Source organism: Cololabis saira, chromosome 6 (assembly GCF_033807715.1).
Source record: "Cololabis saira isolate AMF1-May2022 chromosome 6, fColSai1.1, whole genome shotgun sequence".
In the NCBI taxonomy this organism is placed as follows: Eukaryota; Metazoa; Chordata; class Actinopteri; order Beloniformes; family Belonidae; genus Cololabis; species Cololabis saira.
This window is the reverse complement of record NC_084592.1, coordinates 33,658,440-33,677,443: the sequence shown is the minus strand read 5'-3', so window position 1 is coordinate 33,677,443 and position 19,004 is coordinate 33,658,440. Positions and strand designations below refer to the sequence as shown.

Genomic DNA, 19,004 nt, shown 5'->3' with positions numbered 1-19,004 from the left:
AACAGCTACATCACATCCAGAGACGTGAAAATTCACAAGAAGCTTTTCCATTACACTTTTGAAAATAAGTGGATTATCGAATTTACTTAAAAACTACCTCCTGGAAGTGTAAAAGGGTTTATTTGATATTTGGGAGTTTTGGGAATATTTTCTTTTTGCACAAATTTAGGTGTAATCGAAATGCGCCTACTTTCTGATTTGCTCAGGCTATTGACATTTTCTTTTTTTTTGTCACTTTAGGAATTAATTGAATTTATCAACTTCTCCACTTTTCTGCCATGGCTGTAGCTGCCCTCTCTGAATATTACTGAAGAAGATCATCCTAACTCTCCAGATAAAGCTGTTAATGATTCGAGGATAAGCAGGTAAGTCTCACTGAAGCTGTGCCATGAAAATGAGGACTATGTTACATTTCTTCAGGTATGGTATGTTGCAGATACCAGTTGTACTTCAAGCAGAAATGTGTTAAAAAGATAATTCCAGTAACCAAGGAACTTGTTATTATTATTTTTCATTTCTATACAGTGTTATCATTGTAACGTCACAGCCCACTAACTCCATGCAGCTTCAAATGATCCAAGTATAGTACCATAACATGGAGCAATCTTTCATCCATCCATCCATATTTTATGATACAGTATATTTGTACCCTGTTATTATGGCCAATACCTCTGAAGAGGACATGCCTGGTACTTCTAACCAACAGAAGATCATTTGAAGATGACCTTGCTTGTAAAAGTGCCTTAATCAACTGTTAAGACGACCAGAAGACTGTTGCCTCATATTTGCAGTTTTCCATGTAGATGTACAACTTTTTTGACGAAGTAACTGGAGTCACATATTGACAACGACTGCATTTCTGCCTGTCTGAGCAAGGAAAGAAATTATAGCAGCAGCATATTGAGTGTTTCTTGTGTTTTGGAGTGTGTAGTAATTTGTTCTGTTTTTGCAGCTGAGGTGGCATGGTCCTCTGCATCATGTCTGCTACCAACACTTGTGGGTAACTGATGAACCACTTGCTCATGGCACCCAGGAAAAGCCATGGATAACCACGGTAATTGTAATATGGTTTATGGGATGTCTGTTGCTTTCAATGAACAGTTACCTTACTCCCAATATGACATGGTTACAGGTTGAGCATCTCACACGACACTTACAGCGAACAGTTTTGGTTGAATGTGAGGACGTTCATCAGGTATTCATTCAGTAGTTCTATATTTGTGTTTTATATTTATGATAACAAAAAAATACTGGAATTACTAAAGATGGGATAAATTTAGAAATGTTTTTGTTATAAGCCAAATTTAATTTGAACCCAAAATGTGGGTGCTTTGTCATACCCCTCAGCTTGGCACCTTACGTATAGTAGTTACCTGAAAGTAAGTAGCCTATTGATTTATTTACAGAAAAAAGCACACATTAAAAAGACATAATGTAGATTCATATTGATGCACTATACACAATGAATTTTGCTGTCTTTGCCTGAATACAAATATAATTTCCTCTCCCAGGTCCATACAAACAAGATGTGGCGATGGTCGGGACAGAAAAAGGATAGAAATCTGGCATGGTGAAAGTGTGCCCACACGCCGGCCACACTTTGTGAGAAAAGGGAAAAATGCAACTGATTTAGATGGGGCCTCTGATTGTTGATGTTTAACCTTTACATACAGTACAGTATCCCCCTCATAATTACTCTCTCTGTCCGTAATCTTGCGTGTAATTCTGTGCGTTATCTGCACAATGTTTAGAAAGTTGTAAAACATTTCCATTATTGTATATTACGGGTCACATTAAAATACATTATCAAATTTCTAGCTAAAAAAGAAAAGTGTTAATGTTTATTTTTTATTTTTATGTACAAAAAATTGGTCAAACTAGATCCCTGGATAGTATGCATGGGTTAATGTGTATTGAAATGTCAGGATCATTTTTGTATGTACTTAAGTTTCATTTTATTGTAATTATTTTAATTGGTTACACATTCCCTACTTCACTGTAAGATTAATTTAAAGCTTTCGTTAATAAAATGATCAAATTAATGAATTGGCTCTCATAATCTGTCTTTCTTGCACGGGAAAAAATTTGGCTAGTGGAAATTCACAAATCCACATTGGCTGAAAGTTAATTTCAAGCCCTGATATATATGTATATATATATATATATATATATATATATATATATATATATATATATATATATATATATATATATATATATATATATATATATATATATATATATATATATATATATATATATATATATATACATATACATATACATATATATACTTAGCACAAGGTAATTTGTATTTGGTAGATTATTTTTTGTTGTAGCAATACTTCTTGACAATACATCTTATACTGGTGGAAAGCCTGTTAATTTCCGTTTTAAATAGGGCACAACCCACATATCCTATATGTTGGTTGTGCCCATGAACCATTTGTCAATGCTTCTCAGCCAATGCCAAACAGCTTGTTTTGCTATGGACTCTTCTTTGGTGGATTGGATGCTAAAAGTTTGAAGAAACAACACATATTGGTAATTTAACAATTTAGCAAAGCTTTAGTAGTGTGTGGAAGAACCAGACACAGCCACAACAGCCTGGCACTTCACCCTCATGCTGGTCACCAGCCTGGTCACACACTGCTGTGGGATGGCATCCCATTCATCAACCAGCATTTGTCACAAGTGAGCCAATGTGGTTGTGTTGGTCACTCTGGCAGTCGCACACCCAAGCTGATCCCTCAAGTGTTCAATGAGGTTGAGGTCAGGATTGCTGGGAGGCCATTCCATCCTCTCCACTGCCAAGATCTCTAGATAGTGTCTTATAAACCCCCCCTGGGGTGGGGGTGAGTGTTGTCATCTCAGAAGATAGAGTTCAGTCCCAGATTGTTGCGTTATGGTGGGTGGGAGGTGGGGGGTGGTAGTCTAGCGGCTACAGAGGTGGGCTTGGGTCAAGTCCCGGAATGGCAACCGAGATGAACCACCTTGGGCCCCTGGGCAAGGCCTTAACCCTAATTGCTCCATGGTGTGTGACTAAATGACAGTAGTATGGGCCACTGGTTGCAAAATTTCATCTTGTTATCTCTATTGAGAATGCATCAAATAATGACGAGCCTTGTTTTTAAATTGGGGTAGATGCCGCCTCACGATCCCACTGCCTCCACTAAAAGATGTTACTCTATCTGTGCAGTGATCAGCATAGGGTTCTCATTGTCTTTTCCACATTTAGACCTTACAATCCGGGTTAGGGAACCCTGGTCCTAGAGAGCCACAGTCCTGCATATTTTAGATGTTTCCCTGCTTCTTTACACCCTGATACAAAGGACTGTGTCACTAACACACTTGCAGGTGCAGACCTGAATGAGAAGCTGGTGACGACCATTAATTAGAATCAGGTGTGTTGATGCAAGGAGATATCCAACACATGCTCTCTATGACCAGGGTTCCCTACCCCTGATCCAACTGCTGTAGGCAGAATCTGGCCTCATCCCTGAACATAACGTTCCTCCACATGTTCAGGTTCCAGTGCACGTGTTGCAGACACCAGCACAAACGGGCCTGATGGGGAAGGGCAGTCATGGCAGCCTCCTGGGGGCCTTATGAGACCGGAGATTTGCTGTGTGCAGTCTCATTCAGATTGTCTGGGCAGGGGACCATTGGCCATATCGTTCTGCAAACCTTGACTACAAATCTGTAGAAGACAGCCTATGGTAGCTAAGTGTTGACAAAGCGAGGAAACAGTCTTCTTGGGTTGTCATGTTCTTACGACGCCCACTTTGCTGCCTTTCTCTGACATACCGTTATATGGAACTTGGCCTTCAATTTGGAGATGGTACTAGGACTCTCTGCAAAAAATGACACAACTTGGTTGTGCGGAACACCAGCTTGAAATTGCACTATGGCACAGGCCCTATCAAGATCTCCTAAATGTCGCATGATAATTTTGGAGAAGACACATATTGACCACTGTAGTAGGGCCCATGCTCACAGGTTATGGCACGAACCTGTTCGGCACGTGATTGACAGCAACTGGAGGTACCAGAAGCGCAAAACAATAGTCGATAGCAACAGCAAAATAAGCTGTTTGACATTGGCAGAGAAGATTTGGCAAATTTTTTATGCACAATCCGGATAACCACCCCCATTTGGTCAGGAAATGTTTGCGTAATTTTCCAAATGCAGCAGCAGCACAGGAAACAGCATGACAACTGTTTCCTGAACCCTGCCAGCCATGCTGTCATGCTGTCAATGATGCCTGGCCATCAATGTTAGAACATCAAACATGATACTTGTCTGGACCTGCTGAAGCAGTTCATCCTTTTGAGTATAATTTTCTTGTAAAATAAAATGTGTATAGAAATAAGTTAATCACTTGCACCAAAGTATGTCAGCTGGAAAGTGACTTGTGTTGTAATAGACGATATATAAATAAAATTGAATTGAATTGAATTGATACTGTTGCCAATATCTCTTGATAGAAAAATAAAATTGACGTGACCAATGCTTGTGAAATAGAGAGGAGGGAACCCACGGGGAAAGCATGCAAACTCCACACAGAAAGACCCCGCCTGGCCCAGGAGTCGAACCGGGAACCTTCTTGCGGTGAGGCAACAGTGCTAACCACTAAGCAACCGTACTGCCCTAAATTGCAACTCCAAATATGAAATACAGAATAACGCAGGGTATAATTTCTGAATATGTAGTAGTCTTAGAAACAGACTTGTTAGCTAGAATAGTTATTGTGTTAGTAATTTTCCTATTTTTTTCTTAATTGTTGAAGGATTTTCACTAAACAAGTGTTAACTGCTGTATGTTTCTGTGTTTGTGCTGCTAACATTTTTTTTAATTCACTTCATCATTTTATGTAACATTTCAGTCTGAAACCTGTTCTATAGTCGATACCAATTAATTTCACTTCTCTTTTTGTACTTGAATAGAATACATTTTTTAAACATTCACATTGTCTAAAACCTTTTTTGAAGCGAGATCATTGATGATTATGACCTAACTATTTTTTGTTTTGTGCAGTGTAATGCCTTTTTGAAAGAGAATATTTGATTCTGTGACCCTCATAAGGCAATATAAGACAATCTCCATTCAATGAAAACAGGCCTCTGCAAAGACTTATCCAAACCATCTTCACCCCCTATTCATGCATAAACCTTGTGGTGCATGTGTTAGATAACAATCTGTACAAAAGAGTTTCACTTTGGGACACGATAAAAGTGACGTGATGGCATTATGTCAACATATTTATGAAACAGAAAACACTTTAGTTCTAGAGTGGAATAATGAGATTGAAATGATACCGTACTAACATCAAGGATGCATATCTGTGTGAATTTCTTACCTTTCATTTTGTTTTTATTTGTCAATGTGATAACAAATGCATCATTTTCCCAGCTGTTCTGGAACAAAAGGAGACACACACACACACACAGAATTATGGAAAAGTGCAAATGTTTCCTTTTTTTGGTTTGCATTAGTCAGGTAGAGAGACTGAAGATCTAAGATTAAAACTTATTTGAGGTGTGGTACTGTCCATGTATATACAGTATAATAGGGGTTTAAGCTGATTTCACAATATCACTGAAACACTCTCATTTCAGGTTTATTATGAGAATGAATGAGTGAACATGTTATCACAAGATCTTATTTTGCGCCTGAATAAGAAAAAAAAAAACGGTGGAAATGAGACTATTACGCATTTAGCTCTAAAAAAAAAGGTCAGATGTCTGTGTTCGTGTTAATAATCAGTGGTTATTATCCTCTTTTCCTTGATCTTGCCTGTGTTGAAATAGCATAAAGACCCTGGAGCAGTCTTGACTCACTGTGTGAATAAGCCAGCATAAAGTGATGCCGGTAATCACATAAGGGATGTTGCGGTACTTCTTTTAAAGTCAAGACAGAATTTGTGCGTGTCTATGTTTGTGTGTGTGTGTGTGTGTGTGTGTGTGTGTGTGTGTGTGTGTGTGTGTGTGTGTGTGCAAATCTGTGCTGTAGAATAAACAAAACTTGCTTGGGCCTGTACATTGGTCGCACACAGACAAGCATGTCAAGGATTTCACAATTTTCTCCTTAATACAAAGAGATCTGAACTCAAACAGACCCTAATACAGAAAGATGACTTATTTTGTCAGCAGCTTATGATGAGCCAATATTAACAAAGAGAAACATTAGAAAAGAGTCAAAACAGTCAACCCATATCCTCAGATGCTACTCAGTGCAGAGACTCAATGTGATCAGGTGCTTGTGGTGTGATTTTCTCTTAAACTATGATGTATAATGTTTGCACATATATGATTTATGTCTGCATCTCTTTGTATTAAATAATATGAATATTACTGTAAAAAATGCAAATGTGCATGCATATTTAAAAAGTTGGAGGAGTAAATTTTCCTTTCTAAACAAACATTTCAAGTGCTCATATTATGATCATGTTCAAACATGTATTTATTTTTTTTAATAATTTTTATTTTTTTAATATCTGGTACATCTAAAGTACCTCCAGCATAACTCCAAAAGGCTGTAATCATTTCAGAATAACAAAGATTGAAAATCACAGGGAGGGCTGACTCCTGAAAATGAGCAGAATTGGCTCAAGTGATTTTTGATATGTAAAATTCCTAGAGGCACATTACCTCTTGCTTGTCAGATTTACACTTTTAATCTATAAACACATCATAACACTGCATTTTCTACATGTCAGCATGTGTGGTAAATCATCTCAGGACCTCAAATCCTTCTATTCATGTTTGAGTCACAATTGGATTTAGAAAAAGTAAGTGGACACCAAAACAAACTGTGACAACAACAGGTTTGTTAAATAGAAATGTTAATGGTGCTAATGATGCTGTCACTAAATTACTTTCGACTCTATAGTTATCAACGGTTTAGGCATGGCATGTTAATCGGTGAAATTGATTTTTTCTTCTTCTTAGGTTAAGACAGACCATAAAAACAGCCTAAACGTGCAATACTCAGCAACTATGGTCACTGTACCCTAGATGTGCGCATCACAACACACTACAGACAGTATACTTGTTGGTTGTGGTTCAGACTCATGAGCTTCTAGTGATGAAACAGTGAGGAATTTCAGCTCGAGTTTTTCTGCAAATCCAGCAGTGTACTGGTCTGTGCATAAAACAGTCCTCCATGAAGAAAAACAAATACATTCGCTCCATTACTGCCCTGGAAAAACAAGCTGCGTCCACTGAGCCATGGTCAGTCAGGTTTCCTACGAAGCCAGAAACGCATCTCTTTGGAGACATCTTAGGAACAAAAGTAAAATGCTTAGTAAGAAGGATTAGCAAATGTACTAGGATAGAAAACACACTTGATCCTTGCTGTGCAGTCTTAAACATGTATTGGTCGCTGGTAGATGGTGGGCACTGGTAAGGGTTTTCTATTTTCTTCTATTTTGGTCTCCCTTGGCTCTTTCTATAGGTCCTAAAATACTTAAATGGACATATTTCTAAGTTACTCCAGACATTTCATCTTAAAAGCTTCTTTGATTCTGACTAACTTAAAGCTGTCTCTCAAACTTAAAGGAACCGTCTGTAAGAAATGTCCAAAACTGGTACTGCAGTCACTTTCAAAATATTGTTGAGCGGCGTGTACCCTCCCCCTCCTCCCCCCGACCAGAGGTTGCCAGGTAGGCTGCAGAATGCAGCAGGAACGTAGGCTGCCATGGCTGCGATAATTAGAGCCGAGCTGGCAACCCGGATGCCGAAACAATACTGACTTCGTGATTGGGAGATAGGTGGAGGGTGGAGCTTCAGGCCAAAACAAAAAATGACAACATAAACATCAGTTGAGGGCTGCAACTCCTCTTTTTAAACTGGAATATCCTGGCTTGACTGCTGTTGTCAGTGACATAAGTATTTGAAATGAACATGATTTTTAAATGTCTGTTGACATATCGGGGTCATTTTATGATTAGTTTTATTATTGCTCTTACATACAGCTCCTTTAAAAGCTGAACCTGAAAACTCCTCGCCTATTACTCTAAATTGCAGAGGCCTTTCAGATGAGAAATCAAATGTCCTCAAGTACCCAGAAAAGTCCAGTATCCATTTAATTCAAGCATTTTATGATTACCATGACCTGGATGACTGAGAATCCACACAGACCTACTCATAGTGCTGACTCATATCTGTGTGACTGCGATTCTTCATTCTCTAATCTCCAACTCTGCAGGTGTCACTAAATCCACAAAAACATCTTCTCTAATACCTTTATTTTGAGAGTTTTATGTTTTGTTGTTGTTTTTTTTAAACATTTTTCTTATCTGGAGAAAAGGGTCATTGCATTGGCTTTAACACACCTGTTCACACCTGTTGTTCCCTAAAAGTTTGAAAGGGATTAAAAGAATATGCGCTAAACGCTGCAGAAGGGCTCTTTGGAATTAGAAGCAGACATAAACAGGCCCAGACACCCACCGTGGCAGAGAATTTGTTTGGAATTTATGTCTGCGAGGAAAATGTGAGACATGGTGCCTCAAATCATCAGATTTTTGATAGCTTCTTTTAAGCTTCCATTTTTAATTCTGTCACTTCTTTAACCCTTGCTTGTTTTGTCTGTATTTCATTGTTATTTGGCTTATCTCTTTCATAAAACTTGGCAAATTTGAGTCAATTAATACTTTTGCTCAGAAAAGAGATTATCTGCTTGCAGATTTCCTATAAGATGTACTGCTGCATTTGAGGACACCTGGCCAGCCTACAAGTTAACAGGGAGGCAGCTGGGGTTAACATTCAACGCTCACTCACACTTGAATAGAAACAACCATAAACACGCAATATTACAAATACTGCTAAAATGATTTAACTCACTAAATATGGCATGAACCACATCCATAAACCATGAGATAAAAAATCTACCGTACTTAAGCAATAAACACACTGAAATGTTTTAAATTTTCAAATACTGTTCTTGGAGCTGTGCATGTGTTTGTCCTAAATATAATGACATACACGTGCACACATTCAAATTTGCCCGCTCTGGAAACATCTTGTCTTATAGTGTCAGGGTGTACAGCTGGTATTGATATCAAGGCATGCTGGGGTGTGCAGGTTTCGTCGCACGCCACCCATTCTTTCTGTGTGTGTGTGTGTGTGTGTGTGTGTGTGTGTGTGTGTGTGTGTGTGTGTGTGTGTGTGTGTGTGTGTGTGTGTGTGTGTGTGTGTGTGTGTGTGTTCTCATTCGTAATGAATCCCATTCACTGAATAATGAGATATGGAGTTGGCGGTGTTGATGGTGGTGACTGCAGACGCTCTCTCTTCCAACTCTTAGAAAAAAAAAATTAAGCCTCCACAAACCAGATAATTGATGGAATATTATTTGTCTAGATGAAGGTTTGTCACAAAATCATGATGCATTCACCAAAGAGAAAAGAAGATGGTATAGTGTCTCCCAGCTAAAAAACTTCCAATATCATTTTCAGAACTTGGCTGAAAAAGTAAGGAAATTTGTGTTTGTCGTAACATTGTTTCTTGGCAATCAATCCATTGGAAAGCCTGTTTGTTTCCCTTTTAAACACATTTGTAAGAAACATGCATTTGTGGGATGAGCAGCAGAGCTGAGTATCTGGGTTCCACCCATGAAAAGTTTGCCAAATCTTCTCAGCCAATGCCAAAAGGCTTATTTTGCCATTGACTCTTGTTTGGCGTTTGGTGGATTAGATGATTAAAGTTTGAAGAAAAAACATTGGCAAAAAAAAAATATTGGCAATTTAACAATGTATCCATTAAACAAACAGGAGCCTTAGTAGTGTGTGGAAGTCCCATACACAGCCACAACAGCCTGGCACTTCACCCTCATGTTGGTGATCAGTCTGGTCACACACTGCTGTGGGATGGCATCCCATTCATCAACCAGCATTTGACACAAGTCAGCCGACGTGGGTGTGTTGGTCATTCTGACACAAACAGAACGCCCAAACTGATCCCACAAGTGTTCAATGAGGTTAAAGTCAGGACTACTGGGAGGCCACTCCATTTTCTCCGCTCCCAAATTCTGGATATAGTCTCTAATAAACCCCACTCTGGGGGAGTGAGCGTAGTCCTCTTGGATGATACAGTTCAGTCTCATACTGTGGAGATATGTGATTGCCACTGGTTGCAGAATCTCTTCTCGATGTATCTCTGTGTTTTTCCAGTTAGGGGAGATGCCATAATCAGCATAGGGTTCTCATTGTCTTCTCCACATTTAGACCCTACAATCCAACTGCTGTAGGCAGAATCTGGCCTCATCCCTGAACATAACGTTCCTCCACATGTTCAGGTTCCAGTTGACGTGTTGCAGACACCAGCACAAACGGGCCTGATGGGGAAGGGCAGTCATGGCAGCCTCCTGGCAGCCTTATGAGACCGGAGATTTGCTGTGTGCAGTCTGTTCCAGATTATCTGGGCAGAGACCTGTTGGTCATATAGTCCTGGAAACCTTGACTGCAAATCTGTAGAAGACAGCCTGATGACAAGGTGAGGAACCAGCCTTCTGTATTGTTGTCGTCTTCGTACACCCACTTTGCTGCCTGTGTCCTACATACCCCGTTATATAGAACTTGGCCTTCAGTTTGAAGATGGTGCTAGGGCTTATTCCGAACTATGACACAACTTGGTTTTGTGGAAAACCAGCTTGAAATTTCACTATGGCACAGGACCTATCCAGATCAGTCAAACTTGACAAGCCGATTCTTGGAGCAGACGACTACTAACCACTGTAGCAGGGCCCATGCTCACAGACACACCTGATTGGCAGCAACTGGGGGTATCAGACGCTCAAAGGAAGAGTCAATAGTAACAGCAAAATAAGCCTTTTGGCATTGGCAGAGACGATTTGGCAACTTTTTCTTGGGCGTAACCCACATACTCAGCTCTGCTGCTCATCCCACAAATGCATGTTCCTTACAAATGTGTCACCATTTAAAAGGGAAATAAACAGACTGTCTAACGGCATAAGATTTATTGCCAAAAAGCATTGTTACGACAAAGGAATAATCTGCCAAACACATTTCCCTTACTTTTTTTGCTAAGTTCATATACATAGTTGGTCACAATTACATTGTGAACTGTTTATTTCTACAAACAGACAGAGACACAACAGAGCACCGGAGTGACTCACAAGTTTACCAAATATTAATATATTAATATTATACAAATCTACAAATATTACAATATACAAATATTAGATTTATGGTAACATAGTGGGGGGGGTGTCATATTGTGTGCATCTGCTTCATTTCAGCCGTGCAACACTCATTATAGTTGCTTTTTTCTCCCTTTTACTTATCCTTTATATGTGTGTAAGTCAGTGAAAATGCAGTAGTAGAGTAAGTTGATGACAGTTGCAAATACATTAAAATGTACTAAATAAGCCAGACTTTCATAATAATTAAAATTTAATTGTAGAAAATAAATATATTAATGAGAAAAGTGATATCTCAATGTAAATGAACAGAAATTATTTTATGTGTTACATCCATGTCCAGAGAAAACTATTGTACCTCAGTGACATCACACTGCATTTAGAAGTTTATGTGTCTTATGCATTTGAGTGCACTTATGCAGTTAAATCAGTAAATGAAAATAGAGAATTACAGTGACTTGAGCCCAATGTGTCTTCTATGATCAATAAATACCAAGAAAGACCAGTATTTGTGAAGTCATTTTCAATCTAGGGCCAATCACAATAGATACTGTTCAATAACCCTGGATAACGATGTGTTGGGCTAAAACACAGAAGGATACTGAGGCCGCTGGGGAAAACACATGATCAATTTACAGTTGTGGTTGGACATTCCGTCGGCCAGGAGCGTTAAGTTGTGTGCTCAAAATAAACCACCAGCTGTGGTGTGTATGATTGTGCAACTGTGTAAATGTGTGTGTGTTAGAGAGAAACAGCCGTCCTCCCAGCACCACAAATAAAGTGACGCCTAGGATCATAGTTATGCACCGGGACTGAGTGGAAAGTGCTTTCATCCTGTTCCATGTAGCTGAGAAAATGACTGATTGAATTAAAGAGAGATGACTGGATGAATTGTGGAGTAGAAATGAGCTTCTTTCCCTTTTTTTTCATAAAGTGTTCTGGCGTTACACCTTGTTTGTTAAAAATGTTATCAAAATATAGACTGGTTGTCAGTTATTCCTACTGGGGTCATCCTCACAACTACAGGCTTAAGTCTTTTTTTTCCTGCTTGGCGTAGTTTGTTTCCATGAGTGTAAACATAGTTAACACATGTGATTGTCAATCTAACAAGCTCACAATGAATCCCAAAAAGACATGAATTCGATGCGATACAAATCATCCGGTGAATTCTGGTTAAATCCTAATGGTTAAAAATCATAACCAAAACACAAGCAACCAAACTGCACAATTTGGTGGAAATGATGAATAAAAGTAAAAGACAGACTTAGGACAATAACCAATCTGCATAGATGCGTCATATAATAAAAAAGAAACTGTACACTGATGTCTTCCAGTCATAGCTTTTACTTTTTATGATACAGAAATGGACATATTGGAAGGACAGACTAGTGAGGATTCTATGGATCTTAACTTTAAGGTCAGGTCTGCAGTGACTCATGTCTAAGCGACTTTCTGGCATTTTAATTACATCGGGCCCATACAACACATGCCATCACTCACGGATGGATGGATGGATGGATGGATGGAAGGATGGATGGATGGATGGATGGATGGATGGATGGATGGATGGATGGATGGATGGATGGATGGATGGATGGATGGATGGATGGATGGATGGATGGATGGATACTTTTATTTGTCACTGTATCAGGACAATGAAATTACATTTGCCCAGTCCAGTAGTATTAAAAAAAAGACAATATATACACAAAATATATTTGGGTCATTTGGGTAGGGGTTGACATGCAAACTAATAACTGGAAAGCTCAGAAGTGTATTCAGTTAATATTGATATTGAATTGGCTGCTACTGAGGTGGGGAGTATGCAGAATATCTATGCCAGTTTATTTTTCTTTTAACAAAATGATCAGATTGCAGCCCAACCTCTACACATTCTTCCCTCAAGCTGTTGCTCTGATGAACTCTCATCACTCATAGGGTCTCAGAGTAATCAATCACCGTGCAATAATAATAATAACAATAATAACAGTAATTATAATAACACAATCATATGCTGTGATAATAATCACATATAATAATATCTACCTCATTCTGCTGCAACTTTCACTTTTTAAAAATTGCATATATGTTGATAAGAGTCATTTGTCTCTTACCTATTTACCTATTTACTATAGAGTGAGCTATAACAACCGAATCAAATTCCATGTCTTGTCTGAGCTGACCTGGCCAAATAAACCTGATTCTGATTCTGATTCTTCATGACACATACCTGTATTATCTGTCTAGTCATCATGCATTATTCCTGCCTTTGATCCATTCAATTCTCCATGAAAATGGGTTGAAAAAAGTTTATATATTAGCCTTTCTCCCATCTGAACCATACAATCATCTGTAATGAGATATATTTTGTATCCTGAACATTAAGGGGTGCACAGTTAACAATTATGCGCGTTAGGTTGATTGATGATTCTAAACTGCCCAGATGTGTGAGCATGTGTGGTTGTTTGTCTATATATGTTGCCCTGTGATAAACTAGCAACCTGTCCAGGGTGTACCCTTGTCTTTTGTCTGTAATGAGCTGGCAAATCTCCAGTGGACTTCTGTGACCCTGTATAGGACAATAGATGAAAATGGATTTCCATATAATTGGAAAAAAGGGGCAAAATGTTTGAATGTTGATTTAATAATTCCATTAAAATGTATTTCTTTTATGCCATTAGTCATTTGAATTTTATTTAAATGTTTCAGACATCCGGGAGACAGCGTTTGTCTATGCCATCACAGCTGCAGGTGTGACACATGCCGTGACCCAAGCCTGCAGTATGGGAGACCTGCTGCAGTGCGGCTGTGAAGCCACCATAAACAGAGCGCCGCCCAGGCCGCCTTCCCCCTCCACTGGGGACAGCGTCAAGTGGGAGTGGGGGGGCTGTGGAGATGATGTGGAGTTTGGTTATGAAAAGTCCAAGCAGTTCATGGATGCCAAGAGAAGAAAGGGCAAAAGTGATATCAGGACGCTTATTGATCTCCACAACAACGAGGCTGGCAGGCTGGTAAGAAACTGTTTCACATGTTTTGTTTTATTACATTTTTTTTTACACTTTTTTACATTTTCAATCCAAACAAGTGGGGACAGCTAAAGACACCATGTTAAAAATGTTTTGAACTGCGTCATGTAGCTCTAATATTTCGGTATAGTCTCAAAGAAGCAGAAGTGAGGCTTGTTCACTGGAATTTTCCTGCATTCCACAGAAACGCTAAAGAGAAAGCCATGGCCTGTAGCCATATTTCTGCAGCACTGTAAGCTGATATTCTAACAAGAATCAGATTTCTGTAACAAAAAAAACAAGAACGTGCCACAGATTTTGTTTTCAAGCCCTGGAGGCAGGTAGCTCCTTACATTTCTATGGTCCTTGGAGAAGTTTTAACTTCTTCTCTGTTACCTGCATGAGCAGCAAGTAAACGAAGGCCGTGAAAAAAAATCCAACGCAAAATGTGGTGATAAGTTTTAAGATAAATTCTTTTATTCTTCTGGATTAGTCAATGTTGTTTGCTTTCATTGTGTTACTGCCTACTTGCATAAATGTTTCACAAGAGCCACATGTAGTCATTAAGCGTGTTTCAGCAAAGGTCAGAGAAAGGTTGAGAAGAACAGAAGAGAGGAGGATTTTTGGGATGAAGTCCAATTGTAGCATTAGTGACAAACAATTTGTAGATCGGGGGGGGGGGGGGGGGGCGACGTCAAAGATACTCCCAGAGGTTGAGAAACTAACGTGCTGTGATGCGTTCACATTTTTGTTTATGCGCATGCATGCATAAATACTTGTACACACATTTACTTAGATGTGTGTGTGTATGTGTGTGTGATGGGTTAATTATCTGCAGTATAAGTGAATGATCTGTTGTCAAGGCTTGTTAGATGTAGGAAGGCCAGAGGCAAGATGGAGGGAAAAGGAGAAAGGGGGCTGGGTACAAATTCTTTCGAAATAGCGTCTGCCTTTATCTTACCTACCTATCAGTGTGTGTGTGTGTGTGTGTGTGTGTGTGTGTGTGTGTGTGTGCATTATCTGGTGACTTTGTCTATGATATATTATGAGAACACAATAATACATCTCTAATACTTCTCAAAAGCAGTTCCCTCTTTCTCTTCAGGGTACAAGTTAGAAGTTCTTTGTGCCTTTTTTCCTGTTTGATTAACTGTCTCTCTTTTTGTTTTGTTCACCCCCCCGCCCCCCGGCACTTTCCTCTGCTAGGCAGTGAAGCTCTACATGCGGACTGAGTGCAAGTGCCATGGACTCTCTGGCTCATGCACCTTGCGTACGTGCTGGAAAAAAATGCCTCATTTCCGTGAGGTGGGCGACCGCCTGCTGGAGCGTTTCAACGGTGCATCCAAAGTGATGGGTAGCAATGATGGGAAGACTCTGATCCCTGTAGGCCACAACATAAAGCCACCAGATAAACAAGATCTGATATACTCAGACGAATCTCCAGATTTCTGCCTCGCAAATCGGAAAACAGGTTCACTGGGAACACGGGGACGCATGTGCAACAGCACGGCCATGGACATCAGCGGCTGTGATTTGTTGTGTTGCGAAAGGGGCTACCGGGAGGAAACGGTGGAATTTGAGGAGAACTGCTTGTGTCGCTTCCATTGGTGTTGTGTTGTCCAGTGCAAGAAGTGCTTGGTACAAAAACAGCTTAGTCTGTGTCACTGATGAACTGAGTCGGAGTGTAACCAAACTACTCACTCATTTTTAGCTATTTCTGTTCCTTTTTAGGTTCCTGGTTTAGTCTCACTGTTGGAAAAAAGATTTAGACCACAATGGTTACATAATAATAAGATAAGATAATACCCTAAAAGACTTTCATTTGAAAAAATAAACAACATAGTTTTGTTCATATGAGTTTCAAACAGATAACCCGACCTACCTTCTATGAACTACCTATTTTCTGTTTCTTCGTTAAGAAAGGACCAAAGACTGTTAAGTGTCATTGAATAAAAGGACCTATGCAAAGAGGATCTTGTTTTGACTAGCTGATGCATTTAGCAGATCCACTTCAACAACATCTGCAGCATCTGTGAGGCTCTAAAAATGGTGATTTACCTGAGTTATCCACCTTCATAAACTGTCAAAAAAAAGTATGATTGTTACACTGAGTATGTTGAAATCTTATGAGCTTGCAGTGACTTTTTTGTACTTTCTGCTATTTAAGTCCTTCAGAGACATTATTTTCTATTTACAAAATGCTGTACAATGATATAAAGATATCACTGAAGCCCAAATACCAGTACTTTAATTTTTCTCTTGACATGTGTGTAATCCCATTTTTATAATACTGTGCATCACCAGCGATCAGAAAATGTTTACATTTTACTACCTGAAATCTATTTTATTCAAACTTTTAAAATGTTCATATTCACTGATGCACCACAACATTAAAGCCAATGACAAATGAGTAACAGTGCTCAGTCTTTTATAATGCAGTGCCATGGAGGACAAACCTGCATCCTGGCATTCACAAGGATTGTCACTTTGACACTTTTCATTTACCTAAACAGTTTTTTCAGACCAGTCAGACTTCACCCGGCACGACAGCAGCAGGAGCAACTTCCCCCAGCTGGACAGAAGGTGGTTCTACAAAAACGCCTTATAGGAATGGTGTAAAGAACATAAACATAATCTGAGGTATTCACTTCACCTCCAAACTCCCAGTCTTATGGGACCAACCAAGGCGAAACGACAAATACCCCACCCTTCAAACTACAGGGCCCAAAGAATGTGTTTCTAACTTCCCAGTGGCAGAAGCTCAAGATCGCACTGATGATGATGATGATGATGATGATGATGATGATGATGATGATGATGATGATGATGATGATGATGATGATGATGATGATGATGATGTGATCTTTGAGTGGCACGGATTTTAGTCGGGAGAGCAAAATGATATGGTTGGATGATGTAAAGTCTGTGTTTCTGTTCGACTTAATAGAGCATGTACACTAAGTACAAAAAGATTTTGGCCTTTTATCTTTTTTATTCTGTTTGTCAAAATTATACAAAAATTTAAACTGTCACACTAATAGTTTTAAGGAACGCTTTCAACACTATTTCAATACCTCTTAATTTCTGTAAATGCTTAAACTTTTTGTATTGACAAAATTGACATTTTTGGAAAATAGTCATGAAAACTTTATCTGAAATTATCTCTCCATATGGTATAGTCAGGATTTTTTTGTTTGAGTAAGTGTGATCAGTGACCATATTACCTTTAGAACTGAATGTGTTTTTTTTTACATAGGCCTTGCAATAGAATGGCAACTTGTTAAGTGTGTACCCCACCTTTAACCCAATGACACCAAGGCCAGACTCCAGCAGACACCCCAGACTCTGTATAGGATTGAAGTGGGTACAGATAACTGATGGAAGAATAAAGGTTTCTCCCTCATTGTTCCAGTGGGACACACGTAACAGTGCAGGCCTCAGTTTTGTAGTAGCTACTGGCGTTTGCGACGATGCAATAAATACAGACACACAATGTACAGTCTGTGTGAATATGAGTTGTAGGCAATCTCTACATTAATAGGTTTTAATTTTAAAACATTAAGTTTTTTATCATATCAATACAATATTAACATTACCTTTTATACATGTGTATACAGAAAAAAAAATCAGGTGTTTTCTTTTAAATGTTGTTTTAAAAACATGAACATCATATTGTTATTTTGGCTCTATAAGAGTCTTAGCCTCACAACTGCTTTATAGAAGTGTATCAGGGCATGAACAAAGGAGATTTACGATAGTAAACTGGAAATGTTGCAAATCAATCCATTAAGAATTTGGACTCCTTGTATCCACAGACTGATCGATTGTGAGGAAATTCAAGACTACTGACATGGAAAATCGTATAATATAATTTCATGGTTAGCTGTGTAAAAGTGTTAGAGGTCACAAAGGAACCCATGTTGAAAATGTGGGACCAAAAATATGGATATTTGAATAAATTAAGTAATTTTTTTTTACTGTCAAAGCTTGAATAATGGAAGCCTCTTCTACTACATTTTGTATTCTGAAAGAGTAAACAAAAAGATGTCAACCCTCCAAAATGCATTCATTAAAATGCTCTACCATCACTTATGCAATCCTTCCAACCCATTTATGGGAATTTTGGGGGTTATGAGTTTGACAAAACTAGATCATTTTTGCATCTCTCTCTTGATTAAAATCTTTGTGCCATTCCGCCAGAGGAGGTATTGTTTTGAGGTATTTATGTTGCAAAAATGAAAAGACAAGGAGATGGGGGATGGGTTGGGGGGACAGCAGACCTGTGTTAGTTTGAGCTGTACAAGTTGACACAAGTTCATATTTTCCAGGAATTTGTTGCATGGTGGTGTGCAGCAGCAGGGCCATGTCCATGTCTTTAAGACATGGAGAGTTAGGCTATAGAGGAGAAAAATGCCATGGGCACTCAACTCCTCCTGCCCTAGAGCTCTCTCCGGGCTGCCTTCTCGGGGCTGCCCTCTCTGGGCTTTTCTCTCCTTTCCTCTCCTCTATTCAGGCATTCAATGTTGCATGGGCAAAGCCAGGTAAAATAGACAAGAGAACAGATAGATTTATTGGAGCCTTGGTATAAATATAGTTGCCTGCAGACATGTGTGTGCAAGTGTCTGCACATGGTTGTCTTTTTCACTGTGTGTGAGTTTGTGTCCACTGGAGTATGTGGCCAGGCTATAATGGGCGTATTTTTCCATGTGTCCCTTTGAGAGAGAAATAGTGCCTGAGGAATGTAACATCATCCCAAACAGAGATGAGTTTTTGTCTCCTCTTATGTTGTCTGTTAAGTCCTTCCACACATACAAATACTGATTAAGAAAAGAGCAGCAATGG

The 19,004-nt window shown here is 39.1% G+C and overlaps 1 protein-coding gene across 3 annotated transcripts in view; it reads left to right on the top strand.

Annotated features, from left to right (window-relative positions):
• Positions 1-18,248, top strand: part of wnt6b (wingless-type MMTV integration site family, member 6b) — a 47,197-nt gene extending 28,949 nt beyond the window's left edge. For all 3 annotated transcript variants that reach the window (XM_061723983.1, XM_061723984.1, XM_061723985.1), the window contains 2 exons: positions 13,867-14,168; positions 15,369-18,248. In XM_061723983.1, the coding sequence (XP_061579967.1) occupies positions 13,867-14,168; positions 15,369-15,830 (764 nt within the window). In that variant the 3' untranslated portion in view covers positions 15,831-18,248. The remainder of the gene's footprint in view (positions 1-13,866; positions 14,169-15,368) is intronic.
• Positions 18,249-19,004: the final 756 nt, after the last annotated feature.